The sequence below is a fragment of the Copadichromis virginalis genome, linkage group LG6 (assembly GCF_057382275.1).
Source record: "Copadichromis virginalis isolate Kocher_CV1m ecotype Utaka linkage group LG6, C_Virginalis_male_GT1.1, whole genome shotgun sequence".
NCBI classification, from domain to species: domain Eukaryota; kingdom Metazoa; phylum Chordata; class Actinopteri; order Cichliformes; family Cichlidae; genus Copadichromis; species Copadichromis virginalis.
The window spans coordinates 14970173-14990299 of NC_140623.1; the positions used below are offsets into that span (position 1 = coordinate 14970173).

Here is a 20127-nt window from a genome sequence, read left to right on the forward strand (position 1 = left end):
CCACTGCTGGGAAAAAAAGGGGGGGGCACAAAAGCTTTTGGGACTTTTGGGAAAATATTCTGTGGACTGACGAGACAAACACTGAAACTAACACAGCCTTTCATAAAAAGAACATCATTGCAACAGTTAAACAAGTTGGTGGTGGTGGTCTGGGGCTGGATTGCTGCTTCAGGACATGGAAAAGTAATTGACGGAAACATGAATTCTGCTCTCTACCAGAAAATCATGGAGAACAATGTCTCATGCTTTGAAGCGGAAGCACCCTTGGGTTAGACAGGAGGACAATGATCCAACACACTACATCAAGCCTCCCGCTGAATGGCTCAGAAAAACAAAATGAAGGTTTTGGAGTGGTCTAGTCTGTACTCGAATCCAATTTTGGTGTTCTAGAATGACCATTAGCAGGCCGTTCATGCTGGAAAACCCTCCTATGTGGCTGTATTAAAACAGTTCTGTGGGCCTAAATTCCTCCACGGTGATGTGAAAGACTCATTGTCAGCTACTGCAAACACTTGATTGCAGTTCTTGCTGCCAAAGATGGCAAAACCAGTAATTAGGTTTAGATGGCAATTACTTCTCCACACAGGGCCAGGTAGCTTTGTATGACTTTTTTCTATAAAATTGTGATTTAAAAAGTGCATTTGGTATTTACTCCATTTTTATTTGCCTAAAATAAAAATGTATTTATTAATCTGAAATTGCTTCTTGGAGACTTGGTTTTAGGATTAAAGTTTAAACAAGCCTAGGCTAAAGGTTCAGACTGGGCACTTGGTTGTGTAAACTAAAATTAGTAATGAGATGTTTTGGAATACATTAAAGTCAGTGAGTGTCATCTGGTTAACAGAGAACAACTTTGAGCTAAAATGTAACAAGCGTTGATTGAAAGGACCTCAGATTTGACATTGCTGATAATAAGGTCCCAAGTCTGCAGTGGATCAGATGAGCAGCTGCTGAGAGACAGAAATGTCATATAACACAGTCTTAACCATTCATAAAATAAGAAGAACTATGAGACAGGAAGTCGACATTCTATCTTATAATTTAACATTTTTTAATTTCAGGAAACCATATTTGGGACTTAGTATCAAAATTTTTATTCAGTATGTCATCAAATTTGACTTCTATTTGAAGACACAGTAGCTTATACTTTCTTTGTTGTTTGAATAAAAAGCCAACTTTCATATGTTAAACTATGATTTTTTTTTCTCAGTAAGTCTGAATTTGAACTTGTTTTATAATCTGGTCATTTCTGTACAGTCAAAAAGTTTCAGGTTTTTTTTTAAAAACTTGATTTTTCTCAGTAAAATTTATCTCTTTTTTTTTGGGGTTTAAACAGGACCTCCTTCATAATAAAGCGCACATTGTCTGCAAATTTTATTTATTCATGTATTTTTTATTCAGTTATTTGAAAGAGTGCAAAATTTCACCCACAATTATCCAGTTAAAACATGCACACTTTAAGCGTTTAATTTGCAGATACAAAACTGATTTATGACTGTGGTTAAGCCACATTTCTTCAGGTGGTTTGTGGAACATTTAGTGACATGGCGAACTGGTAGATAACGTCTTTGATAATAAGAGTATTTCACAGTGAAAAGCACCACAGTGAAAGTGTTTAAAAGTATGCGCAGATATTTGGGAGGTTAATGAGATCCGTGCAGCATAGAGTCTATATTGTGGCTGAACAGTGGCCTCCCGCTCCCATTGGGAATTAGCCATGCAAGACTAATGAACCCAAATGGTGCTAGGACGTCAGCTGTATGTTGAGGTCTGAAAGGGTTTTTCACAATAACAATGACGCAAGTGTTGATGAGAAAACAAAACTACTGTATTTAAGGCCTTCCTATCGAGCACATTTAGACTATTTAATGTTTTATTGTAGAAATTATGGCCCACTTTGTTTTATTTTTTGCAAGCAAATCATATGGCCTTGGGGTGAAGGTATGGATGACTTTCAAATCTGTGGAAAAAGCCAAGGCTAGAATTTCACCTTAATGACAGACCAGGTATCTACAGGAACAGACAGAGAGGAAAACCCATGATTTTGGTTGATGCAAATACTTCAAGGCCACAAAACTCAAACAGCAGATACAAAAGAGCAAGTGACCTTAGCTTACAAATATTTTAAGTACAGCGAAATGTGGGAATATTAAAATCATTTGAGCAGAAATGGGCACAATTTCACTGCAATTTATGGCTTTCAAAGGCAAATTCAGTGGCAGCTAGATGACGTCTGAGTTTAGGCTCAAACACAGCCCTGCATTTAGCTGCCACGCTTGAGGCTGAAGTCATCTGTTTATGAGATGGATCTTTTTCCCCCTACAAACAACAAAGATTTGCAGTCGTTTTATATTCTTAACTGCAGTGAGCTAAAAACAAAACAAAACACAGTAAACACTCACCTGATTGGATGTAAACAAACTCATGTCTAATGGAGAAAAGGTACATGTGACTGTGATGCTGTTAATACTGAAGAGATGTGAGCAAACCTGTTGATGCTGATTGGTACTTTTGTCTTGACACTTTTCTACATCTGTAGCTGTCACATTTGGCCCAGTTGAAGGAACTTGTTTCAGCTGAGAACCAGCACTGTCCATGATCAGGATCGGTGTTTTCCTTGCAGTGGATTTCACATGCACACCCAAACATCATTTATTTTAGAAAAGACTCCGTGGAGGTGCATTAACAGTTTAAATGACCAATGCAGCAGGTTTGGACGTCAATTAGACATCTCACTAGTACAAAACCTGCACTGGTGTGAAATTAGCATGTGTAATTGTGTGGAATATTCACAGTTAGTGGGCGATTATGCCCTGTTCTGCCTTAATTACTCAGGAAACACAATCTAAACCACAGTACTTCTGCTGTACATGTGTCTCCTGGAGGGTGCTGCATGTGAGTAAGAACAGCTTTTATATCCTGATGTGATTTGATGACAAGCTGGCCTATACCCCGCCCCCTCCCCTCAGGAATTATAAGGTGAAACAGCAAAGAATCAGATACAGAAATATAATAAACAATTACAATTTTAATCTTAGCATCTTTACCAATAATCCAGATTATCAATAATCCACATGCCCTAATTAGTATGATCAGGGTACGCAGTAATATTTTATTAGACATCAGTGAACGACAACGGCCATGTACATCTTTGAATTATTTTATCAAGCCCGCAGCAGTTTTAGCATATTTACTGTGTAAACACTGCTCCAGACTGATGCAGGTTAATTTTCTGATATCACATGCAATCATGTGACCAATCCATATTTGAATGGACTCACTCTAATAATAACCAAACCGTGAGACAGAGTCAGGTGGTATTCTGTTTGTTTATTTAAAGGTTTTCCCACTGCGCGCCCCCTCCCTGTGTGAAAGCCTAGTCTGAAAGGAGGAGGATACAGGCCACTATAGCGCCACATCAGCACATTTATTAACAAGGCTACTTGTTTATTCAGAACACCTCCACCCCTGAATGGTATGGCACTCTGTGCTGCCCTGTAACAACAGACTAGCATGGTGAGGCTAGTTCAAAATAAATCCCCAGGGGGGGTTGAGGAAGGTCCAAAACAGGATGGAGTTTGAGATTAGACACTGAGACTCCAACTAATGAACAGAGTAGGAGGCAGTTTTGCTGAATATCAAGTCCACAGAGGAAAAAAAAATGGGGAAGATGATGCTGAGAGACAAAGAGAAATTAGGCAATACAAAGTATTCTCTTTTGTCTCTCGATGAAGCTGCTGATCCGTAAGGCGCACTTTGATGATGAGTTGAACGTTGCGGCCTGAGATGAAGCCCCAAGATTCACAGCGTGGTCGTCGTCCTTCTCCAATCAATGACGTAGCTCCTCTCTCCTCCTTCCACACAAAAACGGATGGACTGAAGGGGAAGACAAGAGCGGAAATGCAGAGTGAGACTGTGAGCAAAAGGGGGGGTGATGAAGATGCTGCTGACTGTATGAGCATGCGGGAATGGCATTAATTTTTCTGTTCGCCACTTCAGATTAAAACTGAAGACAACATGCATCCCCTAATTTATATGCAGCCGCATTATGTGGACTAATGTAAAGTTTTATAGCCGGATGTTTAAAATATGAGCACATCTCCACAGTGAAATCAAAGGGTGCAAGACAAATAGCTGACAAGACTCCACAACAACCTGTGCAGTGTGTTACCTGCGTAGGGGACTACAGATCTCCAATGGGAATGATTTCTTCGTTGATAAAAAACTCAATGGTCTCTTCCTCCCAGTCGTCCACATTGCTGTCCAGCTCATCTGTGCCCACTCCTACATGACACAAAAATTTCAGCACTCTTAAGAAAAAGCCTCAAAGGCAAGTTAACAGTGAGTGAGATAACAGTGAGAGGTCCCACCTCCTCTGAGCTCGAGGCGAATGCTCTTCTGTTCTTGATAAATCTTCAGCGCCTCCTCCCTGTACCGTCGGTAGTCTTCCATCATTGCCCTCCGCTTGTCCACCAGATCCTACTCACACAGAGCAGAGTTCAGCATCATAACCCACAAAGCTTACATTTCAGTGTGAACACACAGCTTGTATTACCATGAAAGCATGTAAAGTGTTAGCAGCCTCAGTGAATTATACTATAGAGTCAATATAAAAGTTAGCAAAACGCTTTAAATTTCTTTAAAGAGATACAGGAGATGATTAACTTGCAAATTAACAGGACAATAAAAAGGGGCCTATCCAATGCTGATGGAAGAGGTGGGGGACAGCACATGAAAAATTGGGAAAAGCATTTCCAACAAACTCTCCCAAAGATAAGTTAAAATATAAATATAAACAGGTCAAACCTTAGAAGCCTTGGACTGGCTCAGACGATCCTTCTGCTCAAAGATCTTTGAGTATTTCTTCAGATCCTTTTTGATCATCTGCAAGAGAACAGATGAGTGTATATGACAGCATGTTAACGTGACAGATGGCTTCACAAACGCATCATCGCAGTACATGGTGGACACATGTATAATGTGGTGTAGCTGGGAGCCTCAGATTAGAGCTAGAATCAGGAGCCACGGTGCAGCTCTCATACGAGGTGTCAGAAAAATTATGTTTGTCATCACTGGCTCCACACACTCAACAACACACACACTCAACAACACACACACACACAGTATAGAGAAGAAACTGTACCTTTATCTGTTCTGTGCTGAGCAGGGTTGGAGGTCTTGGTCTCCAGAGCAGCTGACAGAACCGATCCTTGTTGTTCTTCTGGAGGAGCCGGCCCTGGAACGTCCACAGCCAGTACGCATTGTCCACCTAGCACGCACGTAAAGGTGGAGAAAAACGAAGTGAATGGATGACAGAAAAAGACCAGACTGCATTTCCTCTCATCTGCAAAGGACTGGCGAGGCCTGTGGAGTGCTACGCACCTTGTGGCTCCACCACGAGACGGAGGTGACGACGTAGCGACCCGTTGGATCCCACTCCACGTCAGAGGCCATGTAATGCTCTGCTATGTTCATCATGGTGCAGTCTGACGTGTCTACAAAGGCGAGAGCTCCGTTCATACTGCAAAGGAGAGGCAAAGCGGTTACATCCATGTACAAAGACACTCATCTCTACAGATACCAATGAAACAAGCCTCAGATTAGCGTTAGAATCAGGAGCTTAGCTCTCATACGAGGTGTCAGAAAAAATGTTTAGTTTGTCATCAGTGGCTTCTTATATTCATCTCACACACACACACACACACACTCCGATAAAACCTACCTCCTGAGCCCAGCCAGCACCATAAACTGTCCCTGGGGGCTCCAGAAGATACTGTTGGCCTGCTGCTTGTCAAACATCTCTGTGAAAGGAAAAGTGTCACATTCAGTTTAGTGGACACATTAGAAGCAACAACGCTCTGCTATAACATTGCATGCCTGTCCTTCTACTCACTTATGAGCTCAATCTTGCCGTTGTTTTTGACATGATAGAAGGAGGCGTTGATTCTTGGCGACTCGCCGTGGAGGACAGCAAACTTACTGCCATTGGGCTCCCATGCAAACGCTATGATGCTTTCTATAAGGAAAACAACACGAAGGGAAACAGATTAACTTCCTTTCTGTGGAAATTAGAATTACTTGCAGCTCATTTCTGTGTTTGTACAAATACATGTCTTACCCTTCATCTCCACCACATCGACAGGAACCTGCTTCTCTCTCATGCGGAAGATTTCAAAGTTGGTAACGACACCCTGAGAAGGCAAAAAAAGTCAACTTATTATTTCTTGTTTTTTTTAAAAGAAATCTGTGACATATAAGCGGTTTGTCCTCTTTCTATGAGTACCTGTGTTCCTTTGGGAGTCCTGTCAACTTTCACACACAGATAATCCCCGTTTCTCTGCCAGTGCAGTTTACAGTCGACGACATTGAAGAGATTGCGAACGCGGATCTCCTGACGGGAGGGCATCTGCATCAGAGTCACCCTGGCTGGGATGTCTTTGTCCTCGGGTACCCAGAACGCTATGATGTTGTCACCAGGAGACCACGAGAAGTCCCTGAAGATGCACAAACATTAATACCTCTATACAAAATGCCGTTGCTTTTTAAAGCATGAGTATGAAGGACTCTTACTTTATCCCAGTAATCTTGAGACTCTTCTTGTCCAGTAAGCCCATAGACTACAAGAAGAAAACAAAACATAAACCTTTAATATCATTTGCACATTTCATTTAAACACATCTAGACTGTTTTCAGGCCTACTTACCGGAGTTTCATAGATGCTCAGTGTGTCTGGTGTCATCCTTGCAAAGAACTTCCCATCATGACTCCATCTGACAACAAACATGTAAAATTAGAAGACGCATCCAAACTCTGCAAGGACTCTGCAAATTTGACTTAAATTAGATTTAAAAGAGAGAAAGCATAATACTGACTTAAAAATAGGCCAATGTGCAGAACTCTCGCAGTGGAAGCCTCTCTTCTTCTGTCCGGTCAGAATGTCCCAGATGATGATGGCCTGTGGGTCCTCCTTGGTGTCCATCAGTGGACTGAAGGTCACCACATACCTGGAAGCCAACACAACCACACATTAAAATCAGACAGTGGCTCACAGGCCAACTCGGCACCTCTTTAGAGTGCTTTATCTGCACATTAATCATCCTTTGCTGTCCCCAGGTCATGGTGCAACAACCCACAGGATTTAGGTGACGTTGCCTTATTTACAGGAAATAAATAAATACTAGAACGGGATACTCTGTGCACTATAATGTGCTTTTTTGGATTAAAAAAAAAAAAATCGACTTTTTATTACCTTTCACATGGTGAGAAGTCAATGAGGGACACACCCTGATGACTGAACCTCTGAATCTGTTTGAACTTCTCGCCGCCCCACAGTGCGATTCCCCGCTGGTGGAAGGTAGCCAGGTAGGTACCTTTAGGAGACCATCGGACGTACGTCTCTGTCCAGCGCTGCATCAAAGCAGGAAAAACATCAGAACTCTCCAAACCAGTGACTACTGACCAATCATGTTCGATACAAGCCCTGCATTTCCCACCAACTCTGTGTGAGTAATTAAAAACTCACTGCTCTCTCTTCAACTGTGATTGGCTCTTTAGCGTCATTGGAGAAAATGGCAGTCCTCTCTCCAGCTTCATAGATCACACTGTACTGGTCACGGCAATCTGGGTCCTCGATCCAATGGCGCATATTCCCCTGAAAACACAGACAAAGTAATTGTCGCTTGCAGGGTTTCAGGATAGAGACTGTCCTGTTGATTTATAAAGGTCAACTTAATAATGAAAGTGCTGACATGAAGCTATTTTTGTCAAACAAATTCTAAGTCTTATGACTGAAAAGTTAAGGTAACACTTACAAAGTCTTTGAAAGGCTGCTTTGCTGGAGCTTCCCATTCATCACTGATGTTCATGTATCTAAAAAAAACAAAAACAAAGGGGCGATTATTTACTTGTATTCCAAGTCTGGCAAGCAATACCTGGACAATGCATTTACTGGGTGGTACTCCATACTCACTTGTCAAAGTCAGTGAAGAGGTTGACCCTAAACGTGTGTTGCTTGTCGAGTTTGTATCCATCTGCGTTCTTGACTGCTTCGAGGGCTTGAGTAGGAGAAGCATACTCCAGGAAGATGTAACTGTAACGAGGAGAAAAAAACAATTACTAAAAAATAAAACATAAACTCTCTGCTTCAAATCCAGAAATCCACCTTGAATCAAAACAGATGCACAAAAGAAAACATCTGTGGTCTTACCCTTTGGTCATGCCATCTGCATCTGGGTAAAACTCGGTCGTGATCTTGCCAAACTTGGAGAAGATCTTGTGTATGACGTTCTTGAGCTTTTCCAAACGCTCCGGGCCCACCTGAGGGACGTTGTCCACCACCACCACCGAGTCTATGCCGTCTGCCTCCTGGGGTTTTTCCCTCAGGATGTCATCAAGAAGCTCTGAAAAGTGAAGGAGGAGGGTCAGGGGTGATGAACAAGCTCATCGGACTGTGTGGGGTTGGGGTTCTTATCTCATTTTAATGACGACCTTCTTTTCATATACAAAAACCAATCTAAACTTTATAGCCACCACTTCAGTTACTGGTAGGGAAGACTGCATCGTTGAAAAAGACATAATTCTTTTGTTTAAATTTCCATTAGAGATGTGTAGGTTTACGCTTCATGATTTATAAGTAGACAACATATAATCACATCATAATAAAGCTGATTCAATAGTACATCTCCTTTACACTCACTGCTTAATATACATCATTTTGATGAGGATAAAGAACCGCTATGCTGGCGTGTTTAGCTTCACAGAAGCTATTTCATTTGAGTCTCTGTTTAACTTAAGCTTGCATATTAATATTAAATGGTACTAATTTTGTTGTAAATTTACCCCCAAAGTTTCTATATACATAAATAAGTATATTGTGACTACTACAGACAAAACACGTGTATCTGATGAGTCATTTTACCACAACTGCAAAACTTGCACAATTGAAAAGCTCTACTGAGCAAACGCCCCTCAGACCTGGGTTAGGATTACCACTGAGCTACAACCAGCTGCCCCATTCAAACTACTTTATATAGGCAAACAGCACAGAGAAAATAATGCGCCTTAACGGCTTTACTAGCTAAAATCATGTTTCGGTTTTTCAGATCGCATCGCACAGGCCCCAGTGTGTGGTCTGGGTGAGGCTGTAACGGGCGTTAAGTACACTGTGATAACGTTATGTTGGAGTTTTTTTTTGGAGAAAAAGGGTGGTGTCGCTGTTGTATTCCTGGTAATTACGCTTATGCATCCAGCTCATGTTCATTGTTAACTATTCACTATTACTACGTGCCGGTGAGCAGAGAGGCAAGCTAGCTAGCTTTGTAGCATCTAAAACATCCCCACCATTGAGCTCTTAGCTAACTGCTAACAGCAGGCCGGAAAGCCGGCGTTTTTTCTGTGACTGCTTACCGTCGTCGTCGACATCGTCCACGTAGTCCTCCGGGTCGCTGAAGGAAGGCTCCTCCTCTTCATACTCGGGGTCGTCCACCATATCCACCGTTTCTTTCATTTAACAGAACTACGACACGGACTTTTGTCTACAGCGGAGCAAAAATCCCGAAAACGAAAAGGCTGGCGGTTCTCAGCCGGTGTAGCACCATGTGCGGATCCGTGAAAATGGACGACGTGACGGAAACGCGACACCGGAACCTCCTCAAAGGCGCGTGGAAAGGCTGCGCAGAAGCAGTAAAGCTGTAAAGCATAGGGACCGGAAGTACAACAGCTACTGGTGGTAATTTCCCCCCCACAGTGATGTTTAGAGATCAGCGAAGAGTGCAGGGGCGTGAGACCCGCCCAGAAGCACGGAAAAGGAAACGACACACCGGTAGATCCGAAACTGTTTCCCGCGAGACGTTCGTTTAGTAAAGTACAAAAACCAACGACTTTGTGTGTTTAAAGTAGCTGCTTCAGTTTGGTCTGTACTGCACAATTTAGCTAGAGGTCACATTTACATTGACATGAGTGGTTAGAGAATGTGTAGACGTTATATAACTCCTAGTTGTAAAGACCTAAGCTAGCAACTGCGGTTATTAACACGCACACCTTAGCACCATGGACAGAGAGTGTGTGTCACTGCTGCCCCGGGTCTGTGAGGTGCTGGCGGCCTCAGGGAGCTCGCTGCCCGATGACACCATTCTGGAGAAACTGCTGGACTGGTTCACAGCGCTCACCGAGGCTGGTTAGTAGTACTGACCCTAACAGGATAGTGTCTTCATTCTTCCTCCTCTCCCACTATCTTTCTAATAGGAGGATCGATTCAAAAATTATATTATTAAAAGTATCGATACCATCTAATCGATACTTTATTTCTTTTCTTTAAGTTCAGTATGTAACCCTCTACCCTGGGTTGAATAACAGATATTTTGAAAATGAAACAAACATGCGATGACTGTCTTTTTTGTGTTGACTGTCACTTCTGCTTCATTTATGGCTTATAGCATATTTAAACGACACAAGCTGAGACAGAGACAAGCACATTTACATTCCAGTTCTTCGAAAAAACAGCTTCAAAATACATGAAAAGCTGAAAGGTGTGTTTTAAAGAGCCCTCATTTTCCAGAGAACTGATCTAAACTTAATACCATGCAGCGAATCACTGTATTTGTAGGTGATTATTACTCAGATTATATCACCGATATTTGCAGATAACATTTACACTTTGTAAAAGATCCCAAAACTCAAAGATACTTATGATATATATATATATGTTATATTGCATTAATAAAGATAAATTAAAATTTAAAATGTTCCTTTTCCATGTCTTTTATACCTTTATCATTTCTCTTTATGGTGCACATAAAAAAGTGATCCTGTGTAAATCTGTATCATTGTTTTTCTTTTCTTTCACTCTTTGAAGGGGAGTCTCTGCTGGAGGCCTGTCCGTGTCTGCTTGAGTTCATATCTGCTGTGATTCATGACACGGCTTCAGCCCCAGGTGTCCTCTCCTTCACTCTCAGACTCATCGGCTTATTGGCTGCTGCTGAGGATGACTTCATAGTTCTTAAGGTAGAGCTTCTGACGCCTGTTGCATTTAGTAAACTGTTACAAAATATTCCAGTACTTATCTGCTCTATTATTGTGCCTCCCTCTCTCTCTTGCAGGAGTCCTTAGTACTGGATCTTGTCTTTAGCTGTCAGCACTGGCAGGAGTTAGGGCTCTGGGAGGATCCCTGCATACGGATTGGCTGGATCCAGGGCTTAAGGACCACACTGCAGCATCCAAATGGTCTTAGCTTCTTTAGACAAGCAGGTGAGTTTTGTGCATCGATTCATGAGAGGGGGATCATTAGTGTTAAGGATAATATGCTATTTCTGTTCATCCTTTCATTTGTTTGCTCTTGCATATCAAATTCAGGGTCACTGGGGGCTGGATCTTTCCCAGCTGCCATAGGGCGAGAGGCACTGTGCTATAGGTATTATATTGTTGTAATTCTGACGCATCCTCAGTGGCGTGTCTAGAAATTTTTTTTTGGGGGGGCCAGGTAGGGGCACAGATTTGGAGAAGGGTGGCAGATATAATTGGCAGATATTGTTAAAAACAATTCTACCAACCGTTAACCATAATTCAATAACCCTGTAAACCTAATAACCGAATGCGCTTTTAACTCTTATTAGAATGAGATTTTAACCACTACGGTGCAAAGTTTTTAGATACTGCGTTGATAAAGTAGAAGAGATACAATCAGTCAGTGTTTACTCAGCATTCAAGGACAGCAATATTTGCATAGTATTTTTACTGACATGTAGTGCACATATGTTTTGGGCAAAAACATTTTTGAATATTAAAATACGAACATTTTTAACATACAATTGGCAAATTAGCCAATGCCAATGCAAAACCAATGCCTGTTAAAAAAAAGAAGATAATCTTCTCACAAACTGGTGTTTGATTTTGAAACAGGAAAAAAGTGGGGAAACAAATGAAAAGACTAACATCTGAATAAAACCTGAAAGCAAGTAAATACTTTCTATGCTGCCTTATGGTAAACTTTGGTAATATTGATGTATAAATAATAATAATGGATTGGATTTATATAGCGCTTTTCAAGGCACCCAAAGCGCTTTACAATGCCACTATTCATTCACTCACTGGTGACCAGGACAGAGAGCTCGGGGATCAAACCGGCGACCTTCCGGTTACAGATACGTTACCCAACCCCCTGAGCCACGGTCGCCCTTTAAAATAAAGATATACACTGGTTGATGATGAAATACAGTCAGCTGGCATGGTGACACTGCCAGTATTAACCTGCAGGGCTGGACTGGGACAAAAAATTGGGCATTTTGACTAGAGACCGGCCCACCAGGTATTAAAGCCATAAAGACTTTGAATGAAAACAAATGCTGTTGTGACAGTGATGTACAGTCTTTTTGGTATATGTATGATTTCTATGCATTTTACGTCAGATAAAAACTTTGTTCGCAAGATTCAGATAATTATTTAATAAAAGCTAGATATTTGAATTGAGAATAAAAAAGAAAAGTATTTCTTTGTGCCCCCCTCTCCCTGTTAATGCCCTACCTGGCCCCCTGGCAACACTTTGCTAGACCCGCCCCTGCACAGTTACCAGCTGTCAGCTACGTAGAAAAAGATCCTGATGTTATTTGTCTCTCAGAAACAGTTCATAACTTCCCTTCAACTCATTCATGTCACCTAAAAGGTAAACCTGTTTCTCCATCACCTGTTCAGCTCTGATGATCCAGTAAGGACATCTCCTGGTTTCATCTTCATGTTTCCCTCTCACCACATATCCAAACCGACATCATGACCAGCAGCTTTACAGCTGTGGCTCCAGCAAACATCAGCTGATACTAGAAATTAATATTAAATAAATTCTAACAACAGCTGATCAAGCTTAAACGTGCTGCTGTTGTTTAGCGTGACATCCGCTGGTTTCCTGTTTCTGGCGCAAAGTGGGCGATAAACAAACAAGAGAGCCGATCAGCTGATCATTGATCAGTTTCATGATTAAAGTAGCAATAGAAGAGGCAGCTGTAAAGACAGAATAACTCCAGCTGTGTGTCTTTTTCCATCCTAGCTGAAGTTCGGGACAAACTGCGTCTCTTCTCAGCTCAATACGAAACGTGTAATATTTTCTCTGAATGAGGGCCCATTCCATTTTTTAAGGAGCTGTTGGCAACTCTACTAACTAACCTTATGAATAAAATAAAGTTCACTATCAGTAACATCATAGCAACCGAACAGCTGTATAGAAACTCGTCATTCTAGCTCACGCAGTACGAGGTATTGTAACTGACTGTAAAAAGTCAGCTTAACAAAAATAAACTGCACCTAAACTTGGTTTATATCTGACCCAGATAGACTGCAGGTCATAACTTCTTACCTGAAGTTCAGTTCACCTGACACTCGGACCGGCGGCCGCCTCGGGTCTCTCCTCCTGCCTCACCTTCCCTCATCCACCTGTTGCCTCTGTGGAAGCTCCGCCATAGCCACCACCAAACAACTGAGTTATTTTTACACATCGGCCAGCATCTGGCCAATCCACCACTTTCATTGTTCATGCCGTTACAAAAAAAAACAAGTCATCAGCCCACCATGCAAATGTCCGATGGCTATGTTAACTTGTTAATCTTTCGCGGAAATTTTTTTTTTTTGTTTTCTGCGGTGCCGTCTTTTGTGCTTGGCTCTTCTACCTTTGCTAACATGATGCTCATAGTGCAGAAGCCGGTGCTGCATTCACTTACCCTCGGATATCTGAGCTTCATTGTGAAACCATAATCGTACATTTGATATTTCATAAAATTTTATTGTTTTAGCTTCGGGGTGGCACCTGGGGTGGCCAGTCTGGTTGGGGGGGGTGGCCTGTGCCCCCCCAGGCGACCCTGCTGGACACGCCACTGCGCATCCTCATATATATGTATTATCTTTGTTTGGTTTTTTTTAGATTTCATTGAGCCGCTTCTGCAACTCCAGACAGACACAAGCCTATTTGTTGCCTCAGCTGCCAATCAAATGCTCGCCCACGTCCTGCTGTTCTGTCAGCCTGTCTCATCTATAGGATGTAATGGCACCAATAAGAAGGAAGATGAGCAGAACACAAGCGTGTCCAAGGCAGTTGTAGAAAACCCAGCCGAGCCCATGGAAATAAACCAAGATTGCACCGCTGTTGTCGATGCAATCTCAGAGTACCTCAAGAGGGCGCTGGGGGTTCCCAAGGGAAGCGCACAGCTTCATCAGTGTCAGCAGACCCTCCGATTGCTGGCTCTGCTCCTGGGCCAGACCAAGCCTCCTCTGCATGACAAGCTGCTGCAGACAGTCACAGCTTCTCTGGAGGAAATGGTGGCAGCAGACTGTAGTGAACTCACACTGCCTCTGATGGATGTCATTCTAGCTGCATGCAGGTAAACCCCTCATAAAACACACTAGAGTGTAGCTTTATAGAGTTGTCTGTCCTTTTTTGTCTCTACTAGAGATTATTTAGATTTTAAGTAGTGACTTTAAGAGGATGGTGAGGACAGTGGAGCTTCCTGGCTGAATATGCAAATCTGCTAATAGATATAGCATCAATGGCTTTGTTCTGTTGATCTATGCAATACAACAGGACAGTGTAATGGTCAGCCATCATTCACAGCATTTACTTAGTGGTTGTTTTTAAGTATACATTAGTGACTGTGCTGCTGTTCAGCCTCTTTCTGGTTTAGTTTATAGACTCTTGCTGTGCTTGCTCCTACAGCCGCGTCCCAGACCAGCGCATCACCCGTCTTTTAACTTTCATGTTGAACGTCAGGAAACCTGCTGACCTCGTCCATGCTGCAGCTGCTTTTCTCCGCGGCAGCCATCAGTAAGCACAGCTTGTTCAGCCAACACAAACTCTGTACACAAAAGTCTGTAGAGGTTGGGTTTTCTGTTAAAAAGCCATGAGGATTTGTCAGTCTAGTGTCTTGTCTGCAAACTTTTCTTCTTCTTCTTCTTCTTCTGGTTTTATGTGCAGTGACCGTGTCCACACAGCTCAGTCTGTGAGATTACTGCTGCTACCCCTCGACATCATATCTGGCCAGAACCGACTAGGCACAAACACTGCAGGTGACCCACAAAGACGTACACTCTTGAGAAAAATCTGTGTTATCTTGCATTTATGTTATGGAGTAACATGAGGTCTGGGCCTATAGGAGACATGCATCGGTTTGCCATGACTGAGCAGCTGAAAAGCAAAACCTCCTGCATCTCCATGATCAGTGTGTGTCTAACAAACACACCTCAGATTGCACACATGGTGAGTGTAAGGACAGGAGAGAGTGGCTAAGTAAATATTGGATCTTTTTCGGTTAACACTATAATTTTTAATTCCTCTGTAATAAAGCAGGCTTTTTAGGTTATTTATTTGTAATTACAATGTAATTATATTTACATACACACAATTAAAGGCAGGCACACTAGAATAAGGGGATAACAGGTATAATAATAATTCTTTCCTGTACTGTACACTTAAGTAGATGCATGTAAACATAATTACATTGTAATTTCTGATAAAATCTGAATGATAGAAGTAACACGCCCTTAGTCGCAGGCCATGTTATAAGGTGTTAGCTTTGTTTCTAACGCATGGAAAGGCTTATAATCTGCCTCTCTCCCTCAGGATCCTGACTGCCTCCCCTGCGCTCCGGATTTAATCGTGTCTGGAATTCTGTCGCTACTGAGGATCTGCAGCGGCGACTCGTCCTCCTCGTCCGCTGGCTGTAGTGAAGTTTTCAGGAATGTCATTGGCAGTGGGAAAGTTCAGAAATGTGCTCTAGAGGCTCTGACAGCTGTCAGTAACAGCCCAGGTGAAGCTGTCATTAGAGTTAGAATCCATATTACATGAATGGAACTAAAAGGGAATACTGAAAACAACCATTCTCTTTATGGAGGATATAAAGACCTTTAGTGCATATATTAAGATAAGATAAGATAAGACTTTATTGATCCCACAACGGGGAAATTTTTGCATCACCTCAGCTCAAGTACAGATATATGAAGGAAATACAAAAATACAATTGAGTACAATCAATGAAAAAAAGTAAGAAAAGTAAAGTGATGAGTTTTTAAAAATTCTGTAAGATACTTCTACAAAACAAAAGTAGTATATGGCATATGTGGGAAAAACAAATGTTAAAGGAACACGCTGAGTTAATTTACGTGTCTGTTTGTGTTTCAGGAGCAAATGGCAAGCTGACTGACGTGCTCACACTTCTGATACAGTATCTGGACGATCCTGATTCTGATCCCACTGTAAGTTTGTGCGTGTTTTTGTTCACAGATGCAAGATGATCACAACTATCAGAGATTTGTACAGCTGCTTTGATTCACACCTAAACTGGCTGTAGGTGTGAATTAAAACGTGAGTCTGTTTCACTGTGTTTGCTCTAATATGGATGCACCCTGGCTCTCATCCCATTACACTGGGTTGGGTCAATATCCTGACCTGTGGAAGATCTATCTTAGAGTTTCATTTCTAGTTCGTTGTAAAGGTGATGGATGTGGTTAAAGTTGGAGTTAGTCAAGTTTTTCCATAGCGCACAAAGCCAGGAATATCTCTCCCCAGACTGTGGTCGTAACACACTGTTGTCTGAGAGTATCACTGTACGTTGAAGGACTGTCACTTCTTTCATTATTTGGAACTAAGAGTCCCAAACCATCCAGCAGATGGCGTCAGTAACCTGAGTATCTCAACCTGTTTTTACACAGGTCAAAGTTAAATTTCTTTTGCTCACTTTCAAGCATCAAAAATCTTCTTTACACAATTTTCTGTAATTGTCATAGTCATGTAAAAAGCACAAGTTTCTGCTTTTTATTTTTGAATGGACAAGAACTAATGAGATAGAGAAAGGTTCAAGATTTTAAAAGGCAGGTTGAGGGGAACAAAAATGTTTTTTGGACTGAACATCGTGATAAGATGAATGCGTCTTTGTTTTTCAGGTGCTACATAAGTCCTACCAAGCCTTGGTAAAGTGGATGAGTGTTTGCACAGACGTCTCCTTTATAACAGACCAGCTCAGACACGGTAAATCACAGCGTTAGCATCTTCCCTGTAGCTCATAAAGCCTGTGCAATAGATCTGCACAACAAATCACATTGTTTGTGTCTGTTAGAGCTCGTCCAGGTGGTGAAGAAGCGTGCGTGTGACATGCGCTGGGAGGTAAGAGACTCAACGATGGAGTTTCTAGGGCACCTGGGAGCGATGCGTGTCTGCCGGGCGCCAGCTGAGCAGGTGTGCGATGCCTCTGAGGCCCTGCTGGGTGGCTGCTCCTGTACCACTCCTCTCCTCAGGGAGGCTCTGCAGGATCCAGAGAGTTATGTGAGAGCCAGCGCGATCAAAGCACTGGCACAGACAGTGATGCACAGCTGGCAGGAGGGGGCAGCACCCACACAGGAGCAGGTGAGAAGAAGTAAAGGCAAACCTGTCGAAATAGGACCGAGGAATGTGTACATGAATGTGCATGCATGACAGGAGGATAAAGACACATGTGAATACTCAAAAACAGTAAATATTAGAATCTTAACACCGATATTATATATGTAGCATGTATTTTTATAACAAACTGGTTTATTTCACCTGCTTTGGTGCAAATAAAAGTGACAACATGTGCACTGAAGAGGCAACAAGAAGATCACACAGTGTGGCCAGCACAGTGTCCTCCAGCAGGCTTTATCACCAAGCTGTCAGAAGAAGACTCCATGAGGGTGGCACAAGTACCCAGCATCCTTCAGTGGAGCCTGTGGTCACAGATTGGCACAGGCATTAGTAAGAAAACACCTGAACTGGCAGGTTCACCAGTGGTGCCCCGTTGTTTTCACAGATGATCTTGCATCAGCAATAATTATATAATTTTTGCCGTGGTCTATCCAGACTCTTTCACAGCTGCCACATGTGCTCTGTGTGAACCTGCCGTTGTTTGAGTCAACTGTTCAGCTGGAAGGAGGTATTTTTGTAGCAAAGGCAATAACACGCTGTGTTTAGTAGAAGTAAAAGGCTTATTCTGAGAGGGCAACAGAGCAGAGATGCAGTAGGATTTGGCGTTTATTGTTGTGCCTCAAGACACTGCGACATTAGATGAGCTGGGCGTCGAACTGTGGACATTCCTAATAGTAGACAGCCTGAGCTGAAAACGCCTCCAGCTTCTGTTCAAAGCATCAATTGCATTAGGGAAGAATTTTTCCACTTTTTGTTTTGTTCTGTGGAATAACAGCAACACTCAAGATAGAGATAGTGGGGCTCAGAACAGATATCAGATTTAAATGATAATAGTTCATCTGTAGTTTGATTTGAACTTGCCCGGTTTTGCTAACTCGATGTCCCGTCTATCTCCAGACTGAAATCGTGACCCGGCTGCTTGAGATTCTCTCCCAGGACACAGAAGGGTTTGCCAGGAGGGCTGTTGTAAAGTTCTTCATCGCCTGGTTCTCTTCACATACGTCACACACGCCCCCGTCGTCGCCTGCCTCCCCCTCCTGCTCTCTCCTCATGCAGTCTGTACGCTCCGTCCTCTCACGAGGCTGTGCCGATCTGGACTGGGAGGTCAAAGTTCACACGCTGGAGCTGGCGGAGTTGCTGCTGGACAAAGCCTTTTTGGGGCACGGGAGTTACACGAAGGGCTCGGACGCACGTCCGGCCCAACCACACGCATACGCTGTGATGCCTGACCGAGCCTACACACTTCACACACACGGAGACACGCGCGCACAGGACGCGGAGTCAGATTTAGTCGACGTGTTGAAGAGTCTGGTTGAGCAGGGAGTCATCTCTGCATTGCTGAGCGGTCTGGTCGACTGCGATAGGCCTGTAGCTTTAAAGGCCTGTAGACTGCTGATAACACTCAGAGTGACAGTTTGTCCGGCATCGCAAGGGGACCCAGATGTATCTGATGCCACGGCAACAGTTGCCAGAGTGTCCTGTGAGCTGCCCAGAGCAGGTTGGGCACAAGAGATCAGAAAGATACTGGGTGTAAGGACTGAGGCTAATGCTGAGAGAGATTTAAATGCACTCAATGCCACCAGCTTTGAAGACCACAGCGAGGAAGGAGCGAGCGCTGTGAGTCATTGCGAGCGCGTAAGCGTGTGTGAAGCGTTGGGCTCTCTGGGTTTGGACGACAAGCTGGAGATCCTCAGTAGAAGCAGTGACCACGTGCATAACTCACCCCTCTCACTACTGCAGGACATACTAACTGCGAGCACCTCTCACACTCATTCAAACACACAACCAGGGCAAGAGGTCATAGTGGACTGCTACTAACGCACACACGAATAAATCAAGTTACATTTCTCTTCATGTTGTTGCAATATTCAAATTCGTTGAATCCAAGAGGAGCACGCTAATTGTGGTTTTTTATTTGTTTGCTTGTTTACTTCTTTCACCTGGGTAATTGTAATGCAGCAGTTGAGTTGTAATCAAAAAGTTTTGTGACTCCACTCCACTGATTTAAATGTGCCCACTGTCACCTGCACCTTTACACCACTCACAGTGCCGCTGCTATGCATCGCTCCCAGCTTGAATGTACAGGATCAATCCTGGATCTCAGCTATGACTCAGACGTTCACTCCAAATTACACACAGCTCAATGAAAAAGCAGATTTGGCTCCCTGCGACTTTGTCCTCTCTTCCGCAACAAAATTCAAGTTGAAGGCTCGCAGTGGAGGAGATCCAGCCCTCAGGAGGAGAGAAGCATAAAGGCACAGTGACAGCATTTTTACACCTGTACTTACAAACCTTTTGATCATATTTCATGTAATTAATTAAAAGAAAAGACCCAACATCCTATAAGGACCCCAGCCACATTTAAAACATATAGCTATAGCAATGTGTCGCAGTAAATTGTCAGCATTTGTTTGCTGTTCGTGCACCATTTTAAATGAGAATATGAGCTAAATATAGACAATCCCAGAGTTGATGTGAAGCAAAAGAGTTGCCAAACACTTTCTTTGCATTGTCCAACCTGCCACTGAATGATGTCACAGTGGCCACTCACATAAGTGGGATCTAAAAGCTCAACTGAAGTTTATTCACATCAAAATCCTCTAAATAAATGCAAATTTTGTAAAAAAAAAAGCGTGTTATTTTATTGCTTTTTTTTATCAGTCACTAAGGGAATCTGTGAAGGCGTCCTCCGCTGCATCCTCTGACTGCGTAGATGTTAT

At 42.7% G+C, this 20127-nt stretch overlaps 2 protein-coding genes, 1 long non-coding RNA gene and 2 other non-coding genes across 6 annotated transcripts; 1 reads left to right on the forward strand and 4 right to left on the reverse strand.

Annotated features, from left to right (window-relative positions):
• Positions 1-3310: 3310 nt before the first annotated feature.
• Positions 3311-9505, reverse strand: eif3ba (eukaryotic translation initiation factor 3, subunit Ba). Its single transcript, XM_085458845.1, has 19 exons — positions 9406-9505; positions 8207-8399; positions 7970-8089; positions 7812-7869; positions 7523-7651; positions 7250-7407; positions 6873-7004; positions 6704-6770; positions 6571-6617; positions 6284-6494; positions 6119-6191; positions 5894-6016; positions 5723-5801; positions 5383-5521; positions 5144-5269; positions 4807-4884; positions 4371-4479; positions 4172-4284; positions 3311-3876 (listed from the first exon to the last, which is right to left on the reverse strand). The coding sequence occupies exons 1-18, from the start codon at positions 9503-9505 to the stop codon at positions 4184-4186; spliced, it is 2043 nt and encodes a 680-aa protein (XP_085314971.1). The 3' UTR covers positions 3311-3876; positions 4172-4183.
• LOC146707483 (small nucleolar RNA SNORD60) lies at positions 4994-5078 on the reverse strand. The gene has a single exon (XR_014921124.1). It is a non-coding gene; the product is annotated as a small nucleolar RNA SNORD60 (small nucleolar RNA).
• On the reverse strand, positions 5591-5672 carry LOC146707484 (small nucleolar RNA SNORD60). The gene has a single exon (XR_014921125.1). It is a non-coding gene; the product is annotated as a small nucleolar RNA SNORD60 (small nucleolar RNA).
• Positions 9506-10046: 541 nt separating the features above from the next.
• brat1 (BRCA1-associated ATM activator 1) lies at positions 10047-20043 on the forward strand. The gene is made up of 12 exons (XM_085458844.1): positions 10047-10174; positions 10853-11001; positions 11097-11244; positions 13901-14357; positions 14690-14797; positions 14948-15039; positions 15126-15229; positions 15593-15779; positions 16151-16224; positions 16912-16996; positions 17085-17371; positions 18305-20043. Exons 1-12 carry the CDS (start codon positions 10048-10050, stop codon positions 19223-19225), a joined length of 2739 nt encoding a protein of 912 aa, XP_085314970.1. The 5' UTR covers position 10047; the 3' UTR covers positions 19226-20043.
• Positions 15889-18326, reverse strand: LOC146707486 (uncharacterized). 2 transcript variants are annotated; one of them, XR_014920839.1, is made up of 3 exons: positions 18269-18326; positions 17549-17709; positions 15889-17393 (listed from the first exon to the last, which is right to left on the reverse strand). It is a non-coding gene; the product is annotated as an uncharacterized LOC146707486 (long non-coding RNA). The 2 variants fall into 2 exon arrangements; XR_014920838.1 differs by having other exon boundaries at positions 17549-18310.
• Positions 20044-20127: the final 84 nt, after the last annotated feature.